Raw genomic sequence first — 26310 nt, 5'->3', positions numbered from 1 at the left:
TTTTGTTTTGTTTTGTTTTACTTTTTGTCATTTTTACCTTTGTTGCAAGATGAAAGATTTACAGTAGGTGGCGGTAATGCTCCTCTTCTAAACGATAAAAACATAAAACGTGTCTTATATGCATATAAAACAAAAATAGCTGCACACTGAGTCAAGCTGCTTATATTTATTCGGCCTACTCTTTTTTTCTGGTTGTGTAAAGCTTATGGAGGTTGTGAGATAAAGGCAATATAGTTTGCAAAAGCTGTATGGAGTTGGATAGTAACTATTCTGACTTAATCAGGTCACAGACACTAGAATTAATGGCGCACATCCAGTTTTGGATTACAATGCGATATTGGATTGTGATAAAGGTAATAGAGTTAATGCAGATGTGTTGATGTGTGGAATAAATCATAATTTATTAGGCAGCTCTGTCGAAAAAAAATTAAACACGGAAAGGCGCAAAACAAATCAGATACTTCATGTATTTCAATATATTTTAAAGTATGAAATACTGAGCTCTAAATAAAACTGGACAATGAAATAAGTTTAGCAAATGAGTAACAAATGTAGACAATGAAAAGGTGGTGAACAAAATAATGGATGGCAGTGATACATCTTCTCGCCATTGTAGATTCTCTCATGGGATTTCAGGTTTCCTGACCAAATGAACCTTTTGTCACAGCTTGAAATGCTGTTTTAGTTCATCAGTTGTAATAAAGGTCTTCCCACAATCAAAGCACATTTTGATCCTTCACACTGCTGTGTCTTTGCTGGTGTTTTCTTAAATAACTCAGCTGACTAAAACTCTTTCCACACAAAGAGCACACATGAGTCTTCTCCTTTAAATGAACTTTCAGGTGGTCCTTCAGGGAATTTGCCCAAAAAAAGTTCTTACCACACTGATCACACTTATATTGTCTTTCTTTAGAATGAGAATTCAGATGTGATTTAAAAGAACTTAAATGTGCAAAACTCTTCCCGCACTGATCACAGGTGTGTGGCTTTACCCCAGTGTGGATTTTCATGTGATCATTAAGGTGTCCTTTATGTCTGAAACTCCTTCCACATTGATCACATGTGTGTGGTTTCTCACCAGTGTGAATCTTCATGTGTTCACCAAGGTTTCTTTTATGTCTGAACCTCTTTCCGCACTGATCACATGTATGTGGTTTCTCTTCAGTGTGAATCTTCATGTGTTCACCAAGGTTTCTTTTATGTCTAAAACTCTTTCCACATTGATCACATGAGTGTGGTGTCTCTCCAGTGTGAGTTTTCATGTGTTCACTAAGGTTTCTTTTATGTCGATAGCTCTTCCCACAATGAGGGCAGGTGAAAGATTTGGGGGATCTTCTTTTCTGGGAAAAAAAATTCTCAGTCTGTGAGTGACTTAAAGATTTGATATCATGATGTTTCTCCTCTGCTTCATTCTCCCCATTCTCTTTCATCAAATCTAAAATGAAAGTAAAAAGATTTAATTTTCATTAAATCATAATCAAGGAGAGTGAACCCTGATGTAAAAACAAGAAGTAGACAATTGAATACAAACATTTGTGTAGCATTGAGTGCATTCATCAACTCTGTTACTAAAGTTCTAACTTAATAAAATATCTTATAATTAAAAAAAATAATAATTATCTGTAACTATAAATGAGAGTTTGGTTAATTTACACTAAATTTGCAGACATGTTAACCATTCTAGCAAATTTTATTTATTTGATACATTTTGTTTAATGTTGATATTTTATGTTAATGTTTAGGAATTAATAAAATCGCAGTTGTGTGATTATAAAATATTTTAAATATTTAAGATTTTCAAAAGTTTAGTAAAATGGTTGCAAAAATTGTGAACCAGATATAAAATAAAACCAAATAAAATAAAACTACTGATGTTGATTATTTTTTCTTAAATCTCTCTTTTAACTAAACAAAAAGAAACTCATGTGTCAGGTTGCATTTTGCATCCAGCTGATGGAAAGTATCTTGTATATAATTTTTACTTTAGCCATGTTATTTCACAGCCCCTAGTTTTGTTTTTACACTACTCTGATGAACTGCTGTTCTTCCGCATCAATGAAGAATCAAGAATAAACACCAACCTATTTGTTCTTCAGTATCGTCATGTTTTATTCTGCAGGGTTCTGCATCACTCATGTTCTCAATGTTTTTCCTAAACTCTTTCTTCTTCACTTGTAGGCTGATGGGAAAATAGTCCAGCATTTATTGCTGATCTGCTGTGGGAGGAGCTTCAGTGAAGGTGAATTGTTGTGTGGTAGGAGGAGCAGATCTGCCAAAATTAAAAGTAAATTATTAATGTTTTCACGCATTTTATTTGCTGTCAAAATTGGGGTTTCGTTACATTATTATTCTATGACATCTTGTCTATCGTCTCTGAAAATATCTTAGCAAAATTCACTTGTTTAGTGCCGGAAAAAAGCGATTTATTGTGGCAAGCTGAAAAGACCGTTTTTCTCTAGTTTGATAACACGCGCTACGGAGGTGCTTTCCCTTAACACTGCAAAGACAGTTAACCTATCAAAATACACCAGTTAACGTATTTAATAAAGGTGTATCAATACACATTTCCCGCCAGTCCTGTGTTGAACTACGACATGCAAAGTTTTTCTTTTTCTTTGCGGAGCGCAACGGAACATCGAAGTCTGAATTAGCTCACTTAAATGATCTCCTTCGCCTCAAACTGCTCTATCCTGGTGATGTCAGTGTCCTAAACGATATTATAATGGGCTATTTCACATCCAGAGATGAAGGATCGAAGAGGAGGAGTCCAATGACGGCAGTCATGTGCGCTTTGCGCTCGCTATGCTAAATGCAAGCTACAATGTACACTAGTCGTGCTATGTAAACATCCAAGGGGTGATTGAAAGTTCAGAGTCTATGGCTTTGATAAACAACTAAAACTGAAACTTGAAAACTTACCAAGCTACGGTCCTCTTCGGAGCAACGTTAGTCTGCTTGTGTTATGATTGAAGCAGTTTAGTGCTTCTGATGGGCGCTCGTTCTTAAAGGGACCGGCACCATTTTCATATTAACCCTATTCATTACCTTCATTTAGTTCGCACGGTGACAGCGTGAAATAAAACTACAAGTTTAGAACACAAAATTACAAGTTACAGTTCTGAACTGTGTCTGGTTATGTATTATAAATAGTAGTAGAAGAGGACAATAATTGGAGATAGCCTGCACTCTGTGATGTTTTGTGAACAGATATACACTTAATGTTCAAATGTTTGCAAGTGTTGTGTGTTCCTTTGGGTAATTTTGTACCTTTTACGACATGTACAACGATTTAAATAAGTGTTTTACCACAGCAAAGTGACTTTTACTTGTGATTCTTGGAAAAGTTTTGGAAATTACTTGAACCCAGCTTCTATGGTATCTATATAGAACCTATAAAAAAAAACTATAAAAAGGTAAAATTTCACCATGTGAAACATCACCACATATGAACCTAAATATAGTTCAACTTTCTAGTAATTAAATTCATAGTGATAAAAAAATTATAGTTTTATGTTGCCATGATAATTAAAATACAATAACAAAGTGATGTTTTAATGTTTCTTGTGTCAAACTTAATTCAGATTTAGCTATAGATTCATGCTTTTACCTGTGATGGATTTAAAGGTTCCTGTGGCTTCTCATATGCTCAGTATAGTGTATTTAGCAGTAATTGTATATAGGCACTGTAAACTGCTTGTCTTATTTCATTAGACACAAGTGAGCTGCCTTTTTAATGCTGTTTGAGCATAAGGAACAACATTTATGAGACAGCTTTTGTCAGATGTCATTGGTTTTGATGTCTCTCCATTCATTATTTTATGTTTAATATAAAAAACTAACAGTATAACAAACAGAATAAAAATTATATATATATATATATATATGTATATATAAACAGGAATATACAAATTTAGAAATAAGTGTGGAATCTGTATCCAAAAATAACACTACAATTGAGTTCTTCAGCTTCAAAGACTTTAACTTTTAGCTGAGTTTTTGTTCAATGGTTTTTGGTTGTTTTACATGAATATGGTTTAGCAGTTAAAACATGTCTAGTAATGATGTAGTTTGTCTCAGTCTGTTGACACCATTTAAATGTTTAAATGCAGTTTACAGGTGATCTGAAGACATCGGCATAATAAATGAAGTGAAAACAGGAACACACCTTCAGGAAACCTGTTAGTTTCTATGAATTCAGTACACTGATCTTCAACTTATTTTAAATGATAGAATCCCTGTTTTGTAGTGAGAACTATGAAATGTTTGATGAACTACAAAATTATGTAATATTATTTTAATGTTAACATTAAAAACATAGCTATACACACTCGTGTCTTTGACTCAATGTAGCTAAAAAGGTTTAATTAAATTTCAATTAACAATTTGTTCACATTAGCATTGTTAACTCAACCCTGTTATGAAATTTTTTTATCCTGAATCGTGAAGATCCTGAAGAACAAAGAGGTTGGTGTTTCTTCTTAATTCTTTATTAATGATGCTGAAAGCACATGAATCACCCTGTAGTCGATCTATACAGGTGGAGCTGGAGAAGGTAGAGGGTTTCTGAGGTATGTTGTAATTGCTACAGCAAGCTCTAGTCGAGTATCTGGCTGCTGATACAAAGGAGAACCAATCAGCTGCACCATTTGATGATGACATTATGTCAGATAGAGTCAGACAATCAGACTGAGCCATCTAGAGTTTAATAACAGAACTCTGGATATAATATATTTTTATAAATACCATAATTACAAAATCCAAATTAAAAACTTGAGAAAAACGTAAGGATATACAACTTAATTTTCGCTTAGTTTTTTTTTTTTGTTCATTGGCTTTTTGGTTTTGGTTTTAAACATTCATGGTGATATAGCTTGCCTCAGTTTGTAGACACCATGAAATGAGCTTTAAGTGGCAATTTACGGTGATCTCAATTAAGTCATCATTAGTGGTGGGAGTATGGTTAAGGAAACTTAAAAGTGAAGACTCATACCGCTTTTCCACCAGGGCTGATGTAAGAGCTGGAGCCAAACTGGAAACCGGGCCGTGCTTTTCCACTCAAAAAAATCCCAGGCTGGTGCCCAGATCCTGGTTCTGAACCAGCCCGGACAGTCATCAGGAATTAACTAATTTCTGCATTCAATACAGCCGTCACATCATATTACAAAAGAATGACTAAGACCCAAAGTTTCCAGTGCAGACTGTACAGCCTTAGCCCATGAGACTATTACGAGATAAACAAACGACTCTGAGCTAAAGCCTCGTGAGGTGAACTAATCATTTTCAATTCAACTCAGGTTTATTTGTATAGCACTTTTCACGATACAAAAAAAAAACGTTGCAAAGCAGCTTAAACTTAGTTTAAACAATATATTTAGTAGTAGCTCATTTCTGTTTCCTGTAAAGAGTTTTAGTAGAGTTCATTGGTTAGGGAGTGAAGACATGTCCATTGTGGGATAAGAAATTTAAGAATTTGTTTAAGATCTGCTGGTCCTACATCCTGACATATCACACACACACACACATGTTGTGTTTACATGTTTTATGGGGACATTCCATAGGCGTAATGGTTTTTATACTGTACAAACCGTATTTTCTATCACCCTACACCTACCCTACACCTAAACCTAGCCCTCACAGGAGACTGTGCACACTTTTACTTTCTCAAAAAAAACTCAATCTGCATGATTTATAAGCCTGTTTCCTCATGGGGACCTCACAAATGTCCCGACAAGGTCAAAATTTACTGGTATTACTATCCTTGTGGGGACATTTGGTCCCCATAACGTGATGAATACCAGGCGCACACACACACACACACAGTTTATTTTAAAAAGACATTTTCAAAAACTGAGTGGTTTCGTTGTATTATTTATTAGTTAGAATGGGTATAACTCAACATTTTAACTAACTGCAAAAGCTGAAGTTTAATCTCAGAAATAAGCAATTATCAATCCATTATTTGTTTTTAATAATCATTCATTAATTGATTTAACTTAAACTTACTGTAATTTACGACCTACATTTTCTTTTATGAAAGAGTAGAGAAGATAATTGAGTGAATCTCTTCCCACACAAATGGCAGTGATACGGCTTCTCTCCAGTGTGGATCCTCTCATGTATTTTTAGATATATTGCCCGTTTGAATCTCTTGTCACAGTGTGAACACTTATAAGGTGTTTCTCCAGTGTGAACTGTCCTGTGCACTTTCAGTTCACCATATGTAAAAAAAGCCTTACCACACTCAGAGCAAACCTGATCCTTCACACCACTGTGTCTTTTCTGGTGTGATTTTAATGTATCCATGTTACTAAAACTCTTTCCACACAAAGAACAGAGATGAGGGTTCTCCTTTGAATGAACTTTCAGGTGGTGCTTCAGGGAATCTGCCCTAAAATATTTTTTACTGCACTGGTCACAGTTAAACAGTCTTTCTCTAGAATGAGTATGTACATGTACTCTAAAAATATTTGATTTTCTGAAACTCTTCCCATGCTGATCACACGTGTGTGGTTTTTCTCCAGTGTGGATTGTCATGTGATCATTAAGGGGTGATTTTTGTGCAAAACTCTTCCCACACTGATTGCATATATATGGTTTCGCTCCAGTATGGATTTTCATGTGTACATTAAGATTTCCTTTATGCACAAAGGTTTTCCCACACTGATCACATGCATATGGCTTCTCTCCAGTATGGATCCTCTCATGTATTTTCAGATATTCAGACCGCTTGAAGCTTTTGTCACAGTGTGAACACTTGTAAGGTGTTTCTCTAGTGTGAACTGTCTGGTGCACTTTTAGTGCACCATATGTAAAAAAAGTCTTCCCACACTCAGAGCAAACATGATCCTTCACACCGCTGTGTTTTTTCTGGTGTAATTTTAATGCACCCATCTGGCTAAAACTCTTTCCACACAAAGAACATACAAAAGGCTTCACCTTTGCATGAATTTTTAAGTGGTCCTTCAGGAAATCTGCCCTGAAAAACTTTTTACTGCATTGGTCACAACTATATAGCCTTTCTCTAGAATGAGTAAGCAGATGTACTTTTAAAACACTTGATTTTCTGAAACTCTTCCCACATTGATCACATGTGTATGGCTTCTCTCCAGTGTGGATTTTCATGTGATCATTAAGTGTTCCTTTTCGTGCATAACTCTTCCCACACTGATCACATGTATGCGTTTTTTCTCCAGTATGGATTTTCATGTGTTCATTAAGGGGTGCTCTTTGTGTGAAACTCTTCCCATTTTGATCACATGTATGAAGTTTCTCTCTAGTGTGGATTTTCATGTGCACGTTAAGGTTTCCTTTCTGTGCAAAGCTCTTCCCACATTGATCACATTTGTGCGGCTTCTCTCCAGTATGAATTCTCATGTGTTCGTCAAGGTTTCCTTTAAATGGGAAACTCTTCCCACATTGATCACATGTGTATGGCTTCTTCAGAGTGTGGATTTTCTTATGTTCATCAAGGTTTTGTTTTTGTGGGAAACTCTTCCCACACTGATCACAGAAGTGTTGCTTTTCTGCAGTGTGAATTTTCATGTGTTCATTAAGGTTCCCTTTTATTGTGAAAATCTTATCACAATGATCACATGAGTATGGCTTCCCTCCACTATGAAATGTAATGTGAAGATCGAGATTTTGCTTACATGAGAAAGTCTTTCCACACTGAGGCCAAGTGAAACATATGTTGTTGCTTGTTTTCACTGAGGGACTCAAGGAATTTTCTTCAGTTTTGACCTGATGTTTCTCTTCCACTTCAGTCAGTTCTTTAATCTCCTTTTTCACTTCTAACAGGCCTAAAATGAAAGCAAAAAAAGTTCAAAGGATTCAAAAGTGTGATTTTCATTTAAAAATAATAATAATAATAATAATAATAATAATTTAAAAACCTGAAATGGAAAGGACACGTGAACCCTAACATAATACTAAAAAGTATGAACATTTTAATGCATTCATTTGAATTCAGGTACATTGATCATCCAATTACTTTTAATTCAATACGGGCATAAATCACATGTAAAAAAAAAATCGTATTAATTAGGGGTGGGAATCTTTCAGTACCTCACGATTTTGGGGTCACGATTTAATAATAATAATAATAAAGAAAAAAAAAAAGATTCACAATGTTTTTATTTTTAATCACGATTCACAATTTTGCACACTTGACATCAATCATACCAGTATTTTAATACAAAAATAAGTCAAAAATATTTGACACTTTCCATTAGGGATGTGTCCGAATCTGATCATACCATTTTTAGAAAAGAATACTACATACACTACAAAACCCCTAAATGTGAGATGGGAGGAAAAAAAATATATTTCGATGCTTTCTCTTGCAATTACATCATTGGTTAATTATACTGTACATAAATTGTGGGCATCAGGGAGCCGTTATTAATATGCGGGGCACTGAAACTTCTTTTGAATGTACACCTGCATTTTACTTTCACTTTCGAGATTCCCACTCACACGGAGCAGTGGTAGGCCTACTTATACTACAACATATTTTACAAGATTAGTTGTTTGTTAGTGGTGCTCATGATCTGAAATTCATTCACTATCATCCTATCAATCATCTCACATTTCTTTGTTTATGTGGTAAGTGAAATATATATTATGTACTCTAATGTAACAGGCTACTACTATGCAGCTAACCATGTTCCTTTAGTGGCTCTGAAGAACACATTGTTCATTTTCTGCCCCTTTCCGAATACTTCCCATAATAAAAGATCATTAATTAATATAATGAACTATTGCTGAAACCTATTGCTGAAAATTGTCCACTGCTGTTGCTGTTTTGTTCTGACAACATCATGCTATTATTATTATTATTATTATTATTATATTAACTAGAAAATCAATTTTTGAAATTTGTGAATTGATGCAAATCGCGTCAGAAGACCGAATCGCAATTCATATGTGAATCAATTTTTCCCCACACCTATTATTCCCCACACCACTATCTCATAACGACTCACTCTGTGTTTACTTTGATTTTCATGGACATTTAGGTGTTGTTTTTAGTTACCTGTTTCCTGTTCCTGCGAGTCATTAGTTGCTACAGTTATTCATTCTGATCAAACCTATGAGTTCATTGTCATTGTGTATTTAAGTTCCTCATTTTCTTTTGTTCAGAGTCAGCCAGGTATTGCTTGTGTTAGAGTTTGTGTTTATCTCTCTTCATCTGAATTACCTTAATTACTTTTATTTAATAAATACGCTTAATGTAATCTTCCTCACCTTCCCTCATCTGGAGATCATTCTGGAATTTATGACTCACCTGTATGGGATAATTTTTGTGCCAATAAGAATGAACGTAACTTTATAAAACTGAACGTAACTTTCCAAGAAACGATCAAAAATATGCCACCTCAAAAGAAGAAAAACACAATGAAAATGAAAAAATGAACTCAGTCGCACAAATTTAACATGCTCTTCAAATATGCACAAACCTCTCGTAGGGGCGGGCTTAACAGCGATCTACTCTGATTGGCTAATGAGCTTTTGATGGACAGTTGCTCTCTGACCTGGAAGCACGGACGGTGACGTCAGTGGCGCACATATTGGAAAGTTGTTGCGGTGTGCAATACGTCGTGCTTTGTTTATATTAAGTATTAATGTTATTAGTATTTCACCTACGGTCGTCTCTTAGTTTCTAAAGATGAGCTCCCAGGAAAGACACGGAGCAGCATCATCTTCCACCTCAGCTTGTCCCTCAGGGCAGCTTGAAGTAAGTTCGTGTTGCTAAAGTAACGTTAATCAATAACATCGATAAAAGTTTTATTCATGTACAGTGTGCAACAGTTCTGATAGTTTCTATAAACAAAGCACGACGTATTGCGCCACTGACTTCACCGTCCGTGCTTCCGGTTCAGAGAGCAACTGTCCATCAAAAGCTCATTAGCCAATCACAGTAGATCGCTGTTAAGCCCGCCCCCACGAGAGGTTTGTGCCAAAACAGCAAACGAAAATTTGCGAAGCGTAAGCGAAAGTTGTGGCAACGCATTCAGAATCCATGATTCGCGAAAACGATTCTTTGAAAATCATTAACAAAGAATGAAGCATATTTGAAGAGCATGTTAAATTTGTGCGACTGAGTTCATTTTTTCATTTTCATTGTGTTTTTCTTCTTTTGCGGTGGCATATTTTTGATCGTTTATTGGAAAGTTACGTTCAGTTTTATAAAGTTACGTTCATTCTTATTGGCACAAAAATAATCCCATACACCTGTGACCCTTACTAAAGTTCCTTATGTATACAGAACATGGTGTAGTATTTATGTGTTTCTAAGTAAGTTTGACTGAATCTTCTTACTCATTCTTTACAACATATGGAAGTGTGAAGATTTTTGTCTTCAGTAAATTCAACGTACTGAACTTCCATTTTGACTCCTGGTCTTCATTAAGCAGATTAGTCTCTTAATGGGGTATGACTGTAAATTCCCCCTACACTAAGTTCAAATATCAGTGCAGTGCCAAAGCCCCCATTTAAATGATTATTTCACAGCTAACTGCAACCACTAAATCTGATGGCATGTTCAACATTTTATAACCTTAAAGAAAAATGAAGAGTAAACACCAACCTATTGGTTCTTCAGTATCTTCCTGTTTTATTCGGCAGGGTTCTGGACCATTCATCTTTGCAGTGTTCCTGTGATAAGTCTGTCTTCTTCACTTGTGGGAATATTCCAGCATTTTCTGGTAAATCGCTGTGGGAGGAGCTACACTAAAGGTGAATTGCTGTGTGGTAGGAGGAGCAGAACTGCCGAAAATAAAAATAAGTCAGTTATCAAATTGATGCTTTCATTAATTCACATACTTTAAACATGCAGTTTGTCTTTTTATATATCCAATTGATGAAATCTAAAGTAATTTGTTTTAAAACAAATTCACATATTTTACATATTTTGTCTGTCTTGTTTATTTTGTAATATTATTATTTCTTTTTGACCAGCAGGTAATTGTGACACTCCCTTTTACCCTTATCATGGACATGTAAACCTAAATATAGTCAAATTACAACTACAGTCATTGCATATAGTAAAATACACTTTTGTACAGACAGAAACTGTTCTTTTTCTTTCTTTCTTTTCTTTTTTTTAAGAGCACGACAAAAAAAACATATATTTTATAACCTCCAAAATGCTTTTCTATATATTAATATGTATGTACCTTTTGTGGTGGTTTTAAAAGGTCCGGTGTGATGAATATCATTACTCGTGAACAATACCATTATTGCTCCAAACGTAAACAAACAAAATCACAGGTCTGCATCTATTTCGAATTCCTCACATCTGTTAGGCTAAATGTTTATTTCTGTCAGCAGACGCCAAAAAAAAGACGCACAAATATCGCTGCACCAGATGAAAACAATACAGAAATAACTCTGTGGAACGTTACTTTAAAAAGCTATGTTAGTATAAACAAACGGAACACCGTGAACTACATACCTCATCTCAGAAAGACTCGACGCTGTGTGATGGCGCTAGCGGTGACGTCATCAACGTGAGGCGATAATAACAAAAACCAAAAGCCAGGAGAGGAGGGAAGTGGGGGTTACAACTAACGAACAAAAATTATACAAACATTTTCATTCTTTATACCCATTAAAGACAAAACATAGGGACTATTAATAAAAAAGACAAAAATTTTCCAAAGATTAAAAACATACTGAAAACGCGAATTTGAGTTGTGATCAATAAAAAATAACATTAAAAGCATTTATATATTCTGTCATTTTGTTTTTTTTCTGAGAGATGGTACGTTTACAAAAAAGATAATTGTCTCCTCTGTCAAAGAAAGTGCTTGTTCCCAAATTAATATTCTTTAAATATTCTTACTAAATGTAATATTTCAAAATGACTTCTTTTGTCTTGTTGTCAATAGATATTTGTGTGGAAGAGATCAGACCAAATTTCATTTAACATTGTATAACGCCATCTGTTAAAAACGTAATGCTGGAATAAATTTTCTGTTGATATGATTGTGAAGTGGTTACTGAATCTGTCATAATCAAAATTCTTTCAATTTAAATATAAGTGTTATACAAAGAAATTGGATTATAAGTTTGCTGCTCGTTTAAAAGAGTTGAAAAATCCCCTTTTGTAATGAAGCCCCAAAATTTTCTGGAGAGTTCTGTAAAGAAATAAAACTGCCAATTTTCTCACATAATACTGGATTTGAAAGGTAAAACAGTTAATGATGCAGACAGACAGGCATCTCTTTCAATCTCAGTCAGTAAGGTGAAATGTCATTTATTAGGCGTTTACAAGCTTCAGTACCAAAAAGTTTTCAAAATTTGCAATTTCATAATTATAAACTACAGATTATAAGATTAATGTAAGCGTTCCACTTGAAAAGGCCAGATCTGAAGTTAAACTGCATAATCTGAATTCAGACATTTGTTTTTTGTATGATTGAGTAGAGAATTTAACCAAGCAAAAGTGTTTCCACACCGATCACATGCATAAGGCTTCTCTCCAGCGTGGACTTTAATGTGTCCCTTAAGATGTCCTTTTCGTGCGAAACTCTTCCCACACTGATCACATGGGAATGGCTTCTCTCCAGTGTGGACCCTCTCGTGTGTTTTCAGATGTTCTGACTGACTGAACCCCTTGTCACAGTGTGAACACTTGTACGGTTTTTCTCCACTGTGAATTCTCTGGTGCCGTCTCAGTTCAGCACTATCAAAAAAGGTCTTCCCACAGTCAAAGCACAAATAATTCTTTACACCGCTGTGTCTTTTCTGGTGTATTTTTAAATCAGCTAACTCAGTAAAACACTTTCCACACAAAGAACACACGTGAGTCTTCTCCCGTGTATGAACTTTCAGGTGGTTCTTCAGGGCATCTGTCCTAAAAAAATCTTTACCGCACTGATCACAGGTAAATGGTCTTTTTCCAGAATGATAACGCAGATGTAATTTGAAGGTGTCTGCCTTTATGAAACTCATCCCACACTGATCACATGTGTGTGGCCTCTCTCCAGTGTGGATTTTCATATGCTCCTTAAGTCTGGATTTTTGTGTAAAACTCTTCCCACACTGATCACATGTGTGTGGCCTCTCTCCGGTGTGGATTTTCATGTGCTCCTTAAGTGTGGATTTTTGTGCGAAACTCTTCCCACATTGATCACATGTGTGCGGCCTTTCTCCAGTGTGGATTTTCATGTGAACTTCAAGACTTTGTTTGTTTGCAATACTCTTTCCACACTGAGGGCAGGTTAAAGATGTTTTGGTTCTTCTTTTCAATAAATTATTTTTAATCCGTGAGGAACTGAAAGACTTTTCTCCAGTTTTAACAATATGATGTTTCTCTTCCGCTTCACTCAGTTCTTCACTCTCTTCATTCTCTTCCATTAGGTCTAGAATTAAAGTAAGAAACGTTTAATTTTCAGTAAATCATACAAAAATAAAGTGAGAAATGTGAAGGGGAAGAACATAAAAACAAAATTTACAGCAGAATTTGAAAATGTTACTATTTTGTAGCTGCTTTGAAGCAATCCATTTTTGTGTCCAGTTCATAGAAAGTGTTACTATTTTATTTCACAGCTTTCAAAATTGTTCAACCAAAACATGCATTCACCATTACCACTAATGAACTGCTAAATTAATGTTCATCAGCATCATTAATGAATAATCAAGGACCAACCTATTTGTTCTTCAGCATGTTCATGTTCCATTCTGCAGGGTTCTGGATTACTCATGTTCTCAGTGTTCCTTCATGAACTGTCTTCTTCACTTGTAGACTGATGGGAATATTCCAGCATTTATAGGTGAATTCCTGTAGGAGGAGCTTTACTGAAGGTAAATTGATGTGTGAAAAGTGCAGATCTGCCACATATCAGATTTTGAACATATGCTTTAATCATTGAAATCAATGACACATCAAGGAAATGAGATTTCAGTGGCAGTTTACAGGTGATCTGAAGACATCAGCATAACGAATGAGGTGAAAAGGAACTACTGAGATGGAATAAAGAGGCGTTTTAGCAGCTGTTAATAGAGAAACAAGCCTTACATGATTATCACTATGCGTTTGTGGTAGAAACTGATTAATTGGGTTACAATAGTTGCTGCTAAAAAGAGTATAAAACTCTTGTAATTACTGCTCACAATCTAAGAGGAATAAAACGTCAATAATACTTAATGTTATTCATCTTCAGTTAGGTTTTTTCCCCATACTACCTTTTTGTGTTGGAGGACGTTTAGTAACCACTAAATAACTACTGTAACGCAGTATGTGTCCATACGAGTTTCCAATAATTACATCCATCTCAATAAAGGAAAATAAAACTTAAAAAATGACGAGCTCGATGGAGCTATATATTTTTCTGTATCAAACTTGCATCTCATTTATAATACGAATTGACGTTTGATAATGGATTTAAAACGTACCGTGTAGTTACTAGAGCTCAATATTAAGAATTGGCAGTAACACTTTAAAGTGCACGAAGCGCTCTAACTTCAGAAAAGTTGCTGCAAGTTGCCGATAGAAGGCGACCGTTAGCAAAACAACCTAAATAGTACATTCCCGCCACCTACTGGATTCGAGCGTAAAGCGGAAAATTGTTGGAAAGCTGGGAAACAGAGAAGACATATAATAAAACTGTATATTGTTAAATTTTGAGGCCATTAGTAATTTATCATAACTAACATTGCATGATTAACATACTGACATTTAGGCTACTGAAATAGCAAGAATGTATTATAGTCTCTTTTTTCAGTTACAAAATGCAGGACACATTATAATTCAGGAGGGAAAACAATAACAAGAGATATAAACGTTAAAGCTTTATTTTATATTTTCATGATTGAAAAAACGAGTATATAGAGAAATAAAGAGAATATCAAAAATATCATATTTAAATAATCCAAATAAGAAAAATAACAATCAACAAACATACAGATTTAGCTGAGCTTTTGTTCCCTAACGTTCAATTATAGTTTGGCATAGTGTGTCTCACAGTCAGTTGACACCAGTGCATTGAGCGCTAAGTGGCAATTTACAGGTAATCTGATTTTGAAGACATCAGCATAATGAATGAAGTGAAAACAGAAACTACTAAGGACCATCAAGGGATCTCAAAGGGTATTTATATTTGAATTTGCATGAATTTCAACAGAATCAGTGTTTGAATTGTTCAGCTATCAAATGAAAAGGCCATAACTTAGGAAACAACACTCTCAATAAAAAGAAAAAGTTCCTTCTGCTCTCTCTACAATTGTCCCTTTATAAGTCCCTTCTGGGGCCGGATTCACGAAACATTTTTAAGAAGAAATTTCATCTTAAATGCCAATTTCTTCTTATAATCTTAAGAAAAAAGTTAAGTATATTTTGTATTCCCAAAAATTCTTCTTAAGAATATTCTTATCCTTTTTATAAAGTTTGTTCTTAAGTCAAAATTTAAGAAGAATTCCAATTCTTGAAAAGAATCTTTTTATCGTAATCGTAAATAACTTCTCAAAGTTAAGATAGCCCTAGATTTGTCTTAATTCCCAAATAGTAAGATTTATTTAATTAATTTATTGGGTTATTTCAAATTATTTGTTATATTTAAGCATTACAACACGACTAGCTACATACATAATAAAAATAGGGATTCGCACACAAGTTTTCTGAAGTCACAGCGATGACTGATAATGTAAACAATGATCGGTCATAATTAGCATATGTTTTGCTGATTTGGATACTCAGTAGCAATTGTACAAAAATGAGTCAGGTAAGGAACTTTAATTGAACGTTTTATTATTAATATTTTAGCCCATAACATATGACATGATCTTTGGTGGTATTGTCGCATATGAATGCACAGGATGCGTTTGCGATGCATTGATTGTCATGTGAACATTAAGGGGTGCTATTTGTGCAAAAGTCTTCCCACACTAATTTCATGCATATGGTTTCACTCCAGTGTGGATTTTCATATGTTTGTTAAGGTTTTTTTTATGCGCAAAAGTTTTCCCACACTGATCACATGCAAGTTGCTTCTCTCCACTGTGGATTTTCATGTGATCCTTAAGGACTCCTTTTTGTGTAAATCTCCTCCCGCACTGATCACATGTGTGTGGTTTGTCTCCATTGTGGTTCATCTCATGTGTTTTCAGACTTTCTGGCCGGTTGAATCTCCTGTCACATTGTGAACAGCTGTACGGTTTTTCTGCACTGTGGATTATCTGGTGCCGTTTCAGTTTATCAGATGCAATAAAGGTCTTTCCACATTCAAAGCACACATAATCTTTCACACCGCTGTGTCTTTTTTGGTGTAATTTAAAAGCACTCATACGTGGAAAACTCTTTTCGCACAAAGAACACGTATAAGGCTTCTCCTGTGTATGAACTTTCAGGTGGCTTTTCAGAGAATCTGGATAAGAAAAGCTTTTACCGCATTGATCACAGTTATACGGCTTTTCTCCAGAATGAGACCGTAGATGTAATTTAAAAGTTACTTTTTGAATGAAACTCTTCCCGCACTGATCGCATGTGTGCGGCTTCTCTCCAGTGTGGATTTTCATGTGTTTGTTAAGGTTTTCTCTTCGAACAAAACTATTCCCACACTGATCACATGTGAGTAGCTTCTCTCCATTGTGAACTCTCATGTGAAACTTCAGACTTTGATTGCATGAGAAACTCTTTCCACACTGGTGGCAGGTGAAAGGTACATGATGATGTGTCACCCCTGTTTCACTCAGATCTTCACTCTCCTTCTTCTCTTTCACCAGGTCTAAAATAAAAGCAAGGATTCATTGTCAGTAAATTGTTTAAAAAAAAGACAAAAATAAAAAAAAAATAAAAAAAATTGTGATTATTTAAAATACATATAAATCAATTTCCATGAATTTGATACATACATATTACAGAAACCCTTGTTTGTAAAATGTAAAAATTCTGGAGCATTTTTTATTTATTTTAGAGAATTAAGAATTAACACCAACCTATTTGTTCTTCAGTACCTTCGTGTTCCATTCTGCAGGGTTCTGGATCAGTCATCTTTGCGCTGTTCATAAACTCAATCTGCTGAACTTGTAGACTGAGGTGAAAATACCAGCACAGCTGTGACAGAAGCTTCACTTAAAGTGATCTGCCAAAATCAAAAATAAATCAGAAATAAAACTGGTGTTTGAGCATTTATGATTTTTTTTAATTACTTATATGTCCATCTATCAAAATGTAAAGTTACTGCTTTTTAAACAATTTTCATTCTTTTATTTTCAGAGATAAACAAAAATATTAATAAATACAAATTTAATTTAAAAAGTAAACAAAATCAGCAACTGACAGTTAACTTGTCATTTAGCTGGATTTGTATTTATTTATTTATTTTTTTGTTGCTGTTTTCACATGAAACATCTGCAACATCATACAACTGATACTCCTTAACTGATGTTTTAAAACATGTTTAATCTACCTCATTTTCCCCGTAAGAGGGCATTTTGTGTGTCTGGCTTCAAGTCTCATCCGCGTCCAGCTATTTTTAGCTGTACAAGCTGTTTAGCTGTGTCTTATCATATTATTTTAATGTATTATCTTAACTATAAACACACTGGTTTGTAGCGCAAACAGTTTTACCGTTTACTGCACAATGTTATTCTACTCGTTATTTCCCTATAACGGATAATGAACCGGAAGTCTCGCCTATAGGGATACTTCAGCGTTAAAGAAAAAGGTGGATGGGTAAGTTTACACTCAACATAAAACACAGTATAAGAGATAAAGTAAAACACACGAAAAAAGGCAATAACCAATATGACAAGCAGTTTACATCATTACTAGGTGAGAAAGGTTAAAATCAATTACTTCTTCTTGGTTTTATGGCGAGTTAAAATCAATTACCTTACAACCATTTCAATGAGAGGGACCACAGACTGTAACAAAACATGAACAAGATAGAGTGCGCGCGCACACGCACACAAGCACACAACGGGAAACATTACAACCCTATCAAAATAAAGGTCGTCCGAAACCATTCAATGCAAAAATGAAATGCATAATACAGACTTTATAAATTCTGTTTAATAGTTGACAACAGAGATTTAAGTGGCAGTTTACAGGTGATTTGAAGGCGTCAGCATATATAAGATCTTATCATACATCTTATCTTATATATAACTTGTTCCCCACCAGCGTTTTAAAAAGTTGCCAGATATCAGCAGCATTTTTGATTATTTCACAAATCTTTCATGGCCCCCAAAATATTTTGTTGTATAAATATCTGAACAGACAAAATCAAGCCTTGTGTCACAAATGACAGAAAAACTCTATCAATGGTGGGAAAATAGTTTAAAAAAGACCTGTGTGTACATTGAGGACGCATATGTAAAAATACAATAGGTTTTTGATAGCTATACGTAAAAATTTGATTAAGAGTTAGTGAAGGATTTTATATACTAGCTTTTGATGACTCGAATGGTAGTGCCTTGTATTTGCAGATCTCTGACAGCACTAAAAGTGCTACCTACCTCACAAATACGACGTGCTTGTGTAAGTCACAGTGGCAATGTCTCAATCTGCACTCCCAGACTGGTAAAATGATAGACAATACAAGAAGATAAGTTTTAATTCTTGCTTTATTAATAACTCCTGAACAATTTGCAATAACTGTAGGAGCTACTCAGTCCGTATACATAAGCTTGAAATGAACACAAGAGCACATTTTTTTCCCTTTAGGATCTCCATGAAATCAAAGATGGTTGATACAATCAATAACAAGCACAATGATTTAATTTCTATCATAAATGAAATTTTATATATACACAAAAAATTAAAAAAAAAAAAAAAAATTCAGATGTTGTTTTGGGAGAACACACTATTTGAGTTTTATGCTTGAAGCTGTTGGTTTTGAAGATGAACTTTATTTGCTTTGACAACTTTGGATGTTTCTTTGCCGTGTTGCTCGTGGCTGGACTTGACTTGAAAATTTTATGGAGGGTTTTTGTTTTCTTTTTTCTGGCTCGACATATTGTGCCATGTTTGATGAGGACACAGTATTGCACTTGAAGTGCAGGACCTGAATATAAACTACTTTTTGTGATTTCAGACATATATTTTTTGTATGACGGAATAGAGAACATGATTGAGTGAAACTTTTCCCACATGAAGAGCAGTGATACGGCTTCTCTCCAGTGTGAGTCCTCTCATGTCTTTTCCAAGATCCAGACTGATTGAATCTCTTGTCGCAGTGTGAACACTTGTAAGGTTTTTCTCCAGTGTGAATTCTCTGGTGCTGTTTCAGGGCAGCATCTGTAACAAAGCTCTTTCCACAATCAAAGCACATATGATCCTTCACACTGCTGTGTCTTTTCTGATGTGTTTTTAAATGTTGCAACTGTGAAAAACTCTTTCCACACAAAGAACACATGTATGGCTTCTCCATTGTATGAACTTTCAGGTGTCCTTTAAGGTTTTTTTCCCAGAAAAGCTTTTTCCACACTGATCACAGTTGATGGTCACAAATAGTCTTATTCCAGAATGAGCATTCAGATGATTTTTAAAATTGCTTTGATTTGCAAAACTCTTCCAACACTTATCACACGTATATGGCTTATCTCCAGTGTGGGTCCTCATGTGTACAGTAAGGTTCATTTTCTGTGTGAAACTCTTCCCACATTGATCACATGTGTACGGCTTCACGCCACTATGAATTCTCAGGTGAACTTTTAAAACTTTTTTGTACGCAAAACTCTTCCCGCACTGACCACATGTAAATGGCTTATCTCCAGTGTGGATCCTCATGTGATCCTTCAAGACATTGTTTTACAGGGAAACTCCTCCCACACTGATCACATGTATATGGCTTCTCTCCACTGTGAACTCTCATGTGATTTTTAAGACTTTGTTTGTTCACGTAACTCTTTCCACACTGAGGACAAATGGGCTTTTTGGCTGTTGTTCTATGTAAGAAATTGCTTTCAGTCTGTGAGCGACTCAAATGACCAGTTTCGGCGTCATGTTTCTGCTCCGCTTCACTCAGATCATCGCTCTCCTCGCTTTCTTCCATCAGGTCTAAAATAAATGAAAATAAATGTTTAATTTTAAATCATAAATTCAAAGACAGAAATGTAAAGAGAAATTACATTTGCTATAGAAAATATTGATTGTTTTGATGATTTTTTTAAATAAATTAATGTCTCTGTAACTTTAATTGGATATATTTATCTTCTATCAATTAAACCCTTAAAAATAAGAAAGAGTCAAAAGAGCAAATAGTATTGGATCCAATTTTTTACTTAGTGGCAGATACTATTTGCATTGTAGTTCATTATAAAATGGTTTGCGTTAATACCAAATTTTTCAATACATATGATCATATGTGTTAAAATGCGGATATGATCCAATACACACTCAGAATGTCTGATTCAAAACCAAAGATTTGCAATGGTTTTGAAACTTCATGAAACTTCATTGTTTAAAATCTAAAATCCCTACCATTCAATGTCATAGTTGTAAAAATGTATTGCCAAGTGTTCACAATTTTAGCAACTTGGTTGCAAAAATTGTAAACCAGTTATCAAATCAAGATAAAGAGCTCATAATATTTTGTCTGACCTCCTGATGTCCGCAATGAATATTAATGCTTGTACCTTTAACTGATCCTTTGCTTAAAAATTCAGTTTTAGGCTCTAGTTTCTACCCAGTTCACAAAAAGTGTTTGGTATATTATTATATATAATGTTATTTCACAGCTTTTATGATTTGCTTAATTACAACCACTATATCAAATTGAAATTAAGTTATATATAACCTTAATGTTCTTCAGCATCATAAATGCCGAATCAAGAATAAACACCAACCTCTTCGTTCTGGATCACTCATGTTCTCACTCATGAATTCTGAGGCTGATGGGAATATTCTAACATTTATAAGGGAATTTCTGTGGGAGGAGCTTCACTGGTGAATTGTTGTGGGAGGAGCTTCACAAAGGTGGAAATACAGATCTGCCAAAATCTAAAATAAATTACAAAATAAGTTACGGAATCAGTTACACATAGTTTAAGCATTTGTGTTTTGTATTTATCTATTCATTTATGAAAAGGTAACATAACATAAGTTATGTTTTGTTTGTGAATCATCTAAACAATTCATTTAATTGTTATTCTTTTACCAACCATATAATTACCACAATTAAAATAATCCAAATATAAAAACTATGAATAATGTTAAAAAAAAAAAAAAAAAAAAAAAAACAGAAGAACAACAGGTTTTTACAGTTTTCTTGTTTTTATATGAAACGTGGTTTATTACAGGCTATACAGAAATTAATGCTTTGGCATTAGATTATAGATTCATTACATTTGTGTCTTCTAGGTATGACAAGTCACATGCCTCAATGTGACACCAACAAAATGAGCTTTAACTGGCTATTTACAGGTGATCTAAAGAGATCAGCATATGAATGAAGTAAAAACAGCATTTTAGCCTGTTAATAGTGGCACAACTAAACCAGCTCATGAGCAGAGATCTCATCTTAATAATCGCACTTTATAGCTTAAGCGTTTGTAGTAGAATCAGATTATATGAATTAGGATATTTGCTATAAAACTGCTTTATAATGGCATTATTTCTCACAATCTGAGAAGAATACAACACGTCAAAAAAAAAAAAAAAAATGCGCTCTAGCGTGATTTAAAAAATAACGGTCATTTCATTTTATTGGCTGACTAAGTAACGTTTGTCAATGTCTTTATGATTAATACAGATATGAGAGTGAATATGCTTTTAGAGAGATTTGACACGCATAATTGAAGAGAACATGATGTTGATCCCAAGTTTTTTTACAGGCTAAAAAGAGAAAAGCATGTCCCTCTAAAATGTACAATTCAGACATAAAAATAATTTGCTGATATCCTACTTTAATACTCTGTTTGCGATCGAGAATATGCTCAAATATATAACATGCTTTAATTTCTCAGATATAAAACTGTTTTTGTACTCTACAAATGTGACTAAAAATGATCATCATGTTTGTGTGTGTATGTGTACCTAGTATTTACCAGGCTATGGGGACCAAATGTCCCCACAAGGATAGTAATACAGGTAAATTTTGGCCTTGTGGGGACATTTGTGAGGTCCCCATGAGGAAACAGGCTTATAAATCATGTAGAATGAGTTTTTTTTTTAAAAAAAGTAAAAGTGTACACAGTCTCCTGTGAGGGCTAGGTTTAGGTATAAGGTAGGTGTAAGGCGAAAGAAAACACGGTTTGTACAGTATAAACACCATTACGCCTATGGAATGTCCCCATATAACATGGAAAGACAACATGTGTGTGTATGTACTGTATATATGCTTTTTATTTTTATTTTTTAATTTGACCATACTTAAAAACCACAGATGAATCCTGACTTTCATTTGAATCTAATATACCACATAAAATGTTCTACAATAAAACTACATTGGACTGATATTCTATGATTAAATAAGGTTAATTTTTCTCTCGAATACATGGAAAAAAGAAGCAACAGCTTGGAAAATACCAAATATGATTTACTTGTTTGAACAGTTGAACAGGATCTGTTCAAGTCTCTGCGTTTACATTAGTGTGCTTAATAATGTGTCATCATTCTTTTGATCATGCTGTGTTGTAAATAAAATGCAAATAACCAATAACCAGTAACCCCATTATTTAAATCTCCTCACATTCTCTTACCTGCCTCAGTCACATTACACACTGATGGCCCATTAGGGGAGAGTCCTTTGTCTCTAAGGTGCGAATCACATAAATATTCATGGCCATTGACACTCCCTCACGTAGAGTTAAATCATTATATTATATTGTATACAAATGTTCTGTATGTGTTTTATGGGCTTATTTCAGTGACTTTTTTCACTAACCACAAATAAAGGTTTTCTCAAAAATACAAAATTATGCATACATGCTATTCACATGTTATTTTTCTCCACTTGCTGAATACGGTGTATTATCCATTCATATGCTTATAGAAAACTGAAAAAAATATCAAATGTCAGCATGTCAAAGGTGCCTAAAACACTCTCAGACCCTGGAGGGTTAAGTCAAATGATTATTTTTTTAAATATCTTTTTAATGTCTGTGAACTAATTTGATGTTACAAAAATGTTTTGTTTAGATATCATGTGTAATAGAAGCGTTTTGAATTCATTTTTAGTTTATTCTTCACAATATTTTTTTAAGGGTACATCTGCGTTATGTCTCTGACTTGAATGTGTGACGTTGCAATCAACACAATTACAATATCAAGGGAAGCGGTCAGAAATTATGATTTTTGTCATAATCAGGCACCCCTGGCATGGATGTTAGAAGTGTTATCACTGTTTATTATTACATCACATTACAACATCAGCCTAATTGACCAAATCAACTGGAAACATACATTTGAACTGAATTACTATGGTCTAGAACTGTTGTTTTTTTTTTTTTTTTTTTTTGCTTGTCACAATGTGAATGTTTATAAGGTTTTTCTCCAGTGTTGTGCAGTTTCTGAAAAAAAAAAAAACATCCTTCACACATTGTCTCTTTTCTGTTGCACCCTGCAAGAAGAAAGCCCACACAAGATCCACACGAGGCTGAACTTTAAGGTGGTTCTTCTGAGATATTGCCCAACAAAGACATGATCAGTCTCCAGTGTCTCTACTGTGGATTTTCACAAGTTCCTTAACTGATTAGACGAGAGGGCCTTCTTCCATGATGGATCCTCTCATGTGTATTCATATTTCCTTTCCAACCAAATCTCATGTCACAGTGTGAACACTTGTAAGGTTTTTCTCCGCTGTGGGTCCTCTCATGTGATTTCAGATATTCTGACGATTTGAATCTCTTGTCACATTGTGAACACTTGTAAGGTTTTTCTTCACTGTGAATTCTCTTGTGCAGTTTCAGTTCAGTGAGTGTAGTAAAAGTTTTCCCACAATCAAAGCACATGTGATCCTTTACACCTCTGTGTCTTTTCAGGTGTACTTTAAGAACACTCAGCTCTCTAAAACTCTTTCCGCACAAAGAACACATGTGAGGCTTCTCCTCTGTATGAACTTTCCGGTGGCTCTTTAAATGTAATTCTGAAACAAACATTTTCCCACACTGATCACAGTAAAATGTTCTTTCTCCAGAGTGAGAACGCAGATGTATTTTAAGAGAGATGGCATATGCAAAACTCTTACCACACTGATCACATGTGTGTGGCTTCTCTCCTGTGTGGATTTTAATGTGTTCCTTGAGCTGTCCTTTTTGTACAAAACTCTTCCCGCACTGATCACATGTGTGCGGCTTCTCTCCAGTATGGATTTTCTTGTGTACCCTAAGGCCTCCTTTTAGTGCAAAACTCTTCCCACACTGATCACATGTGTGTGGCTTCTCTCCAGAGTATTTCCTTTGTTCTTCAGTATCTTCTTGTTCCATTCTGCAGGGTTCTGGATCACTCATGTTCTTAAAGTTCTTTCATGAAGTCTATTTTCTTCACTTGTGGCCTGATGAGAATATTCCAGCATTTATTGGTGAATTGCCATGGGAGGAGCTTTACTCAAGGTAAACTGCTGTGGGAGGAGATTTAATAAAGGTATACTGCTGCATGTTTGAAGCAGATCTGCCAAAATCCATAATAAATCAGTTACTAAATTGATGGTTTCATTAATCCACACAATTTCAGTGTTTGTATTTTATTTATCCATCTATGAAGATGTAAAGATTCTAAGAGTTTCTGCTTTGTTTATGAGTCAAATCTAAACAACTGAATCTACTTTTACCATTACCTTTATTTGCCATATGAACAAATAGACAGACAATCATACAATTAAAAAAAATCAAATATAAAAAGTATAAAAAAGTATGAATAAAAACAAAACTGATTAAAATGAAGAAAGTTAGCAACATAACTGATATTCAAAATGGTATGCAAGCGCTGCTTTGTTTACGTTTTATATATCAGAGTTTATCTTGTATATCTTTGTTTCGGTTTCTCCTTGTGATTGATGATTACAGGGTGCGATCTGCGAAAAAAGAAGAGGGGGGATGCTTTCGAAAACTTTTTTTCTCTCTCCATAGGCGGAGGTTACCCCAACTCCAGTAAGGCAAAAGCGTAAGTAACCTAATGCTAGTGTAATCTGATAATGTCATGAAGTGTACTGACGGATACTGTGTCTAACGTGATCACAATTTAATAAAAACCTTGTGAGTTAGGCCTATTAATTGTAATCATTTCATTTCAAACAACGAATAAATAATATAGAAAAAGCGAACAAAGAACACAGTATCAACTGAGCTTTTGACATTCCGAATCAAACCATTGCGTCGCAAAATTATTCACTGTTTCGAAGCGCTCTAATCTGATCGCGAATCATTTGATTCAGAACGGGACATTAAAGCACATATTGGGAATCATTTTATTCTGAACGGGACGTCAACGCGCGTATCGCGAATCGTATTATTTAAATCGGGACTTAGGAGCGGGTTCGCGGGATGTTTTTATCTCCAAGGGGGATAAAAATTATTCAGGAGAGGCAGGGATGCATAGACCCCCCAACCTCCCACCCCCGGCAAATAGTTGGCAGCATAGGCGGATATTCACTTTTATGTGTGGGTGAGCGTCCACTGGTAGGCGAACCACGAGCACTTTTTTATATGTTCTACATTCATATATTTATGTACCATATGTTCTACATTAAAATATATTAAGAATTAAGAGTAAAAAATAAACATACCTAACGTAGAAAAGCCGCCTCTTTTTACGAATTGCGTAGATGACCTTTCTTTCTATTTCTTCTGATAAATTTTCAGTCAAACAGTTATCTGTTTGCAGTAGAGAAAGATCTGAGAATCTGTCCTGTGCCATTGAATATCGGAGCCAGTTTCTCATTCTCATAACTGAAATTTCTGATATAGCCGAACCAACGGGGAGAGTGAGCTGCATAGTCCGAAAATGTTTGGTTATTTGTCCTTCAGTACTTTATCTTTAATAGTAACTTGAGATCTTGATACTTCTAAGTCATATGGCCAGGAGGGAAGAAGAGGCCGTAAGGATGGGTGAAGGGAAAAAAGTAAATGACATCGTCAGAACACAACAGGTATAAAACTACATTTGATAACCTTTTATTCACACTTTAAAGCAAGTTCATCTTTTAAAAACAAAAATGTTATACAAATAATATGTACAATGCTTGATTTGGGGGGAAAAACTAAACTAAAAACAAAGTTTGAAATCTTCCTGAATGGTGTTATTGTGTGGGGATGGGGTCGGGGGGCAACTATATATTTGTCAACATGATTCTTTCATAACATCATGTTTTGGCCTTATGTTTAAGAATTAAATTGAAATTTAATATTTAAGCCAGATACTACCCA

General features: G+C 34.8%; 4 protein-coding genes and 1 pseudogene across 6 annotated transcripts; all 5 read right to left on the bottom strand.

Annotated features, from left to right (window-relative positions):
• Positions 1-382: 382 nt before the first annotated feature.
• On the bottom strand, positions 383-2990 carry LOC127153927 (gastrula zinc finger protein XlCGF8.2DB-like). Of its 2 annotated transcripts, none has more exons than XM_051095242.1 (3): positions 2657-2793; positions 2082-2269; positions 383-1435 (listed from the first exon to the last, which is right to left on the bottom strand). In XM_051095242.1, the coding sequence occupies exons 2-3, from the start codon at positions 2200-2202 to the stop codon at positions 717-719; spliced, it is 840 nt and encodes a 279-aa protein (XP_050951199.1). In that variant the 5' UTR covers positions 2203-2269; positions 2657-2793; the 3' UTR covers positions 383-716. The 2 variants fall into 2 exon arrangements, with proteins under 2 accessions (XP_050951199.1, XP_050951198.1); XM_051095241.1 differs by lacking the exon at positions 2657-2793 and adding an exon at positions 2920-2990 and having other exon boundaries at positions 385-1435.
• A 1740-nt stretch (positions 2991-4730) lies between these two features.
• On the bottom strand, positions 4731-11542 carry LOC127153921 (gastrula zinc finger protein XlCGF57.1-like). 2 transcript variants are annotated; one of them, XM_051095214.1, is made up of 3 exons: positions 11456-11542; positions 10589-10767; positions 4731-7799 (listed from the first exon to the last, which is right to left on the bottom strand). In XM_051095214.1, the coding sequence occupies exons 2-3, from the start codon at positions 10641-10643 to the stop codon at positions 6010-6012; spliced, it is 1845 nt and encodes a 614-aa protein (XP_050951171.1). In that variant the 5' UTR covers positions 10644-10767; positions 11456-11542; the 3' UTR covers positions 4731-6009. The 2 variants fall into 2 exon arrangements, with proteins under 2 accessions (XP_050951171.1, XP_050951170.1); XM_051095213.1 differs by lacking the exon at positions 11456-11542 and adding an exon at positions 11178-11449.
• On the bottom strand, positions 10677-17914 carry LOC127153400 (gastrula zinc finger protein XlCGF26.1-like). The gene is made up of 5 exons (XM_051094456.1): positions 17837-17914; positions 16957-17084; positions 16038-16727; positions 12440-13196; positions 10677-10767 (listed from the first exon to the last, which is right to left on the bottom strand). The coding sequence occupies exons 2-5, from the start codon at positions 17006-17008 to the stop codon at positions 10677-10679; spliced, it is 1590 nt and encodes a 529-aa protein (XP_050950413.1). The 5' UTR covers positions 17009-17084; positions 17837-17914.
• Positions 17071-20000, bottom strand: LOC127153399 (gastrula zinc finger protein XlCGF8.2DB-like; annotated as a pseudogene).
• Positions 20001-23631: 3631 nt separating this feature from the next.
• Positions 23632-24396, bottom strand: LOC127153398 (gastrula zinc finger protein XlCGF49.1-like). Its single transcript, XM_051094455.1, has one exon. The coding sequence runs from the start codon at positions 24394-24396 to the stop codon at positions 23632-23634; it is 765 nt and encodes a 254-aa protein (XP_050950412.1).
• Between the last annotated feature and the right edge of the window lie 1914 nt (positions 24397-26310).

The sequence above is a fragment of the Labeo rohita genome, chromosome 22 (genome assembly GCF_022985175.1).
Source record: "Labeo rohita strain BAU-BD-2019 chromosome 22, IGBB_LRoh.1.0, whole genome shotgun sequence".
NCBI lineage: Eukaryota > Metazoa > Chordata > Actinopteri > Cypriniformes > Cyprinidae > Labeo > Labeo rohita.
This window is presented reverse-complemented; position numbering and strand designations above follow the sequence as displayed.

What these genes read in the sequence shown, in the direction of transcription:
- LOC127153927 (XM_051095241.1), bottom strand. Translation starts at nt 2,202, where the DNA reads ATGCTGGACTATTTTCCCATCAGCCTACAAGTGAAGAAGAAAGAGTTT. An exon ending in CGATACTGAAGAACAAATAG is followed by an intron (nt 1,436 to 2,081) that starts GTTGGTGTTTAT and finishes CTTTCATTTTAG; the next exon opens with ATTTGATGAAAGAGAATGGG.
- LOC127153921 (XM_051095214.1), bottom strand. Translation starts at nt 10,643, where the DNA reads ATGAATGGTCCAGAACCCTGCCGAATAAAACAGGAAGATACTGAAGAA. An exon ending in AGATACTGAAGAACCAATAG is followed by an intron (nt 7,800 to 10,588) that starts GTTGGTGTTTAC and finishes CTTTCATTTTAG; the next exon opens with GCCTGTTAGAAGTGAAAAAG.
- LOC127153400 (XM_051094456.1), bottom strand. Translation starts at nt 17,008, where the DNA reads ATGAACAGCGCAAAGATGACTGATCCAGAACCCTGCAGAATGGAACAC. An exon ending in CTGCAGAATGGAACACGAAG is followed by an intron (nt 16,728 to 16,956) that starts GTACTGAAGAAC and finishes CTTTTATTTTAG; the next exon opens with ACCTGGTGAAAGAGAAGAAG. An exon ending in GTGCGGGAGGAGATTTACAC is followed by an intron (nt 13,197 to 16,037) that starts AAAAAGGAGTCC and finishes AGAGTATTGCAA; the next exon opens with ACAAACAAAGTCTTGAAGTT.
- LOC127153398 (XM_051094455.1), bottom strand. Translation starts at nt 24,396, where the DNA reads ATGAGTGATCCAGAACCCTGCAGAATGGAACAAGAAGATACTGAAGAA.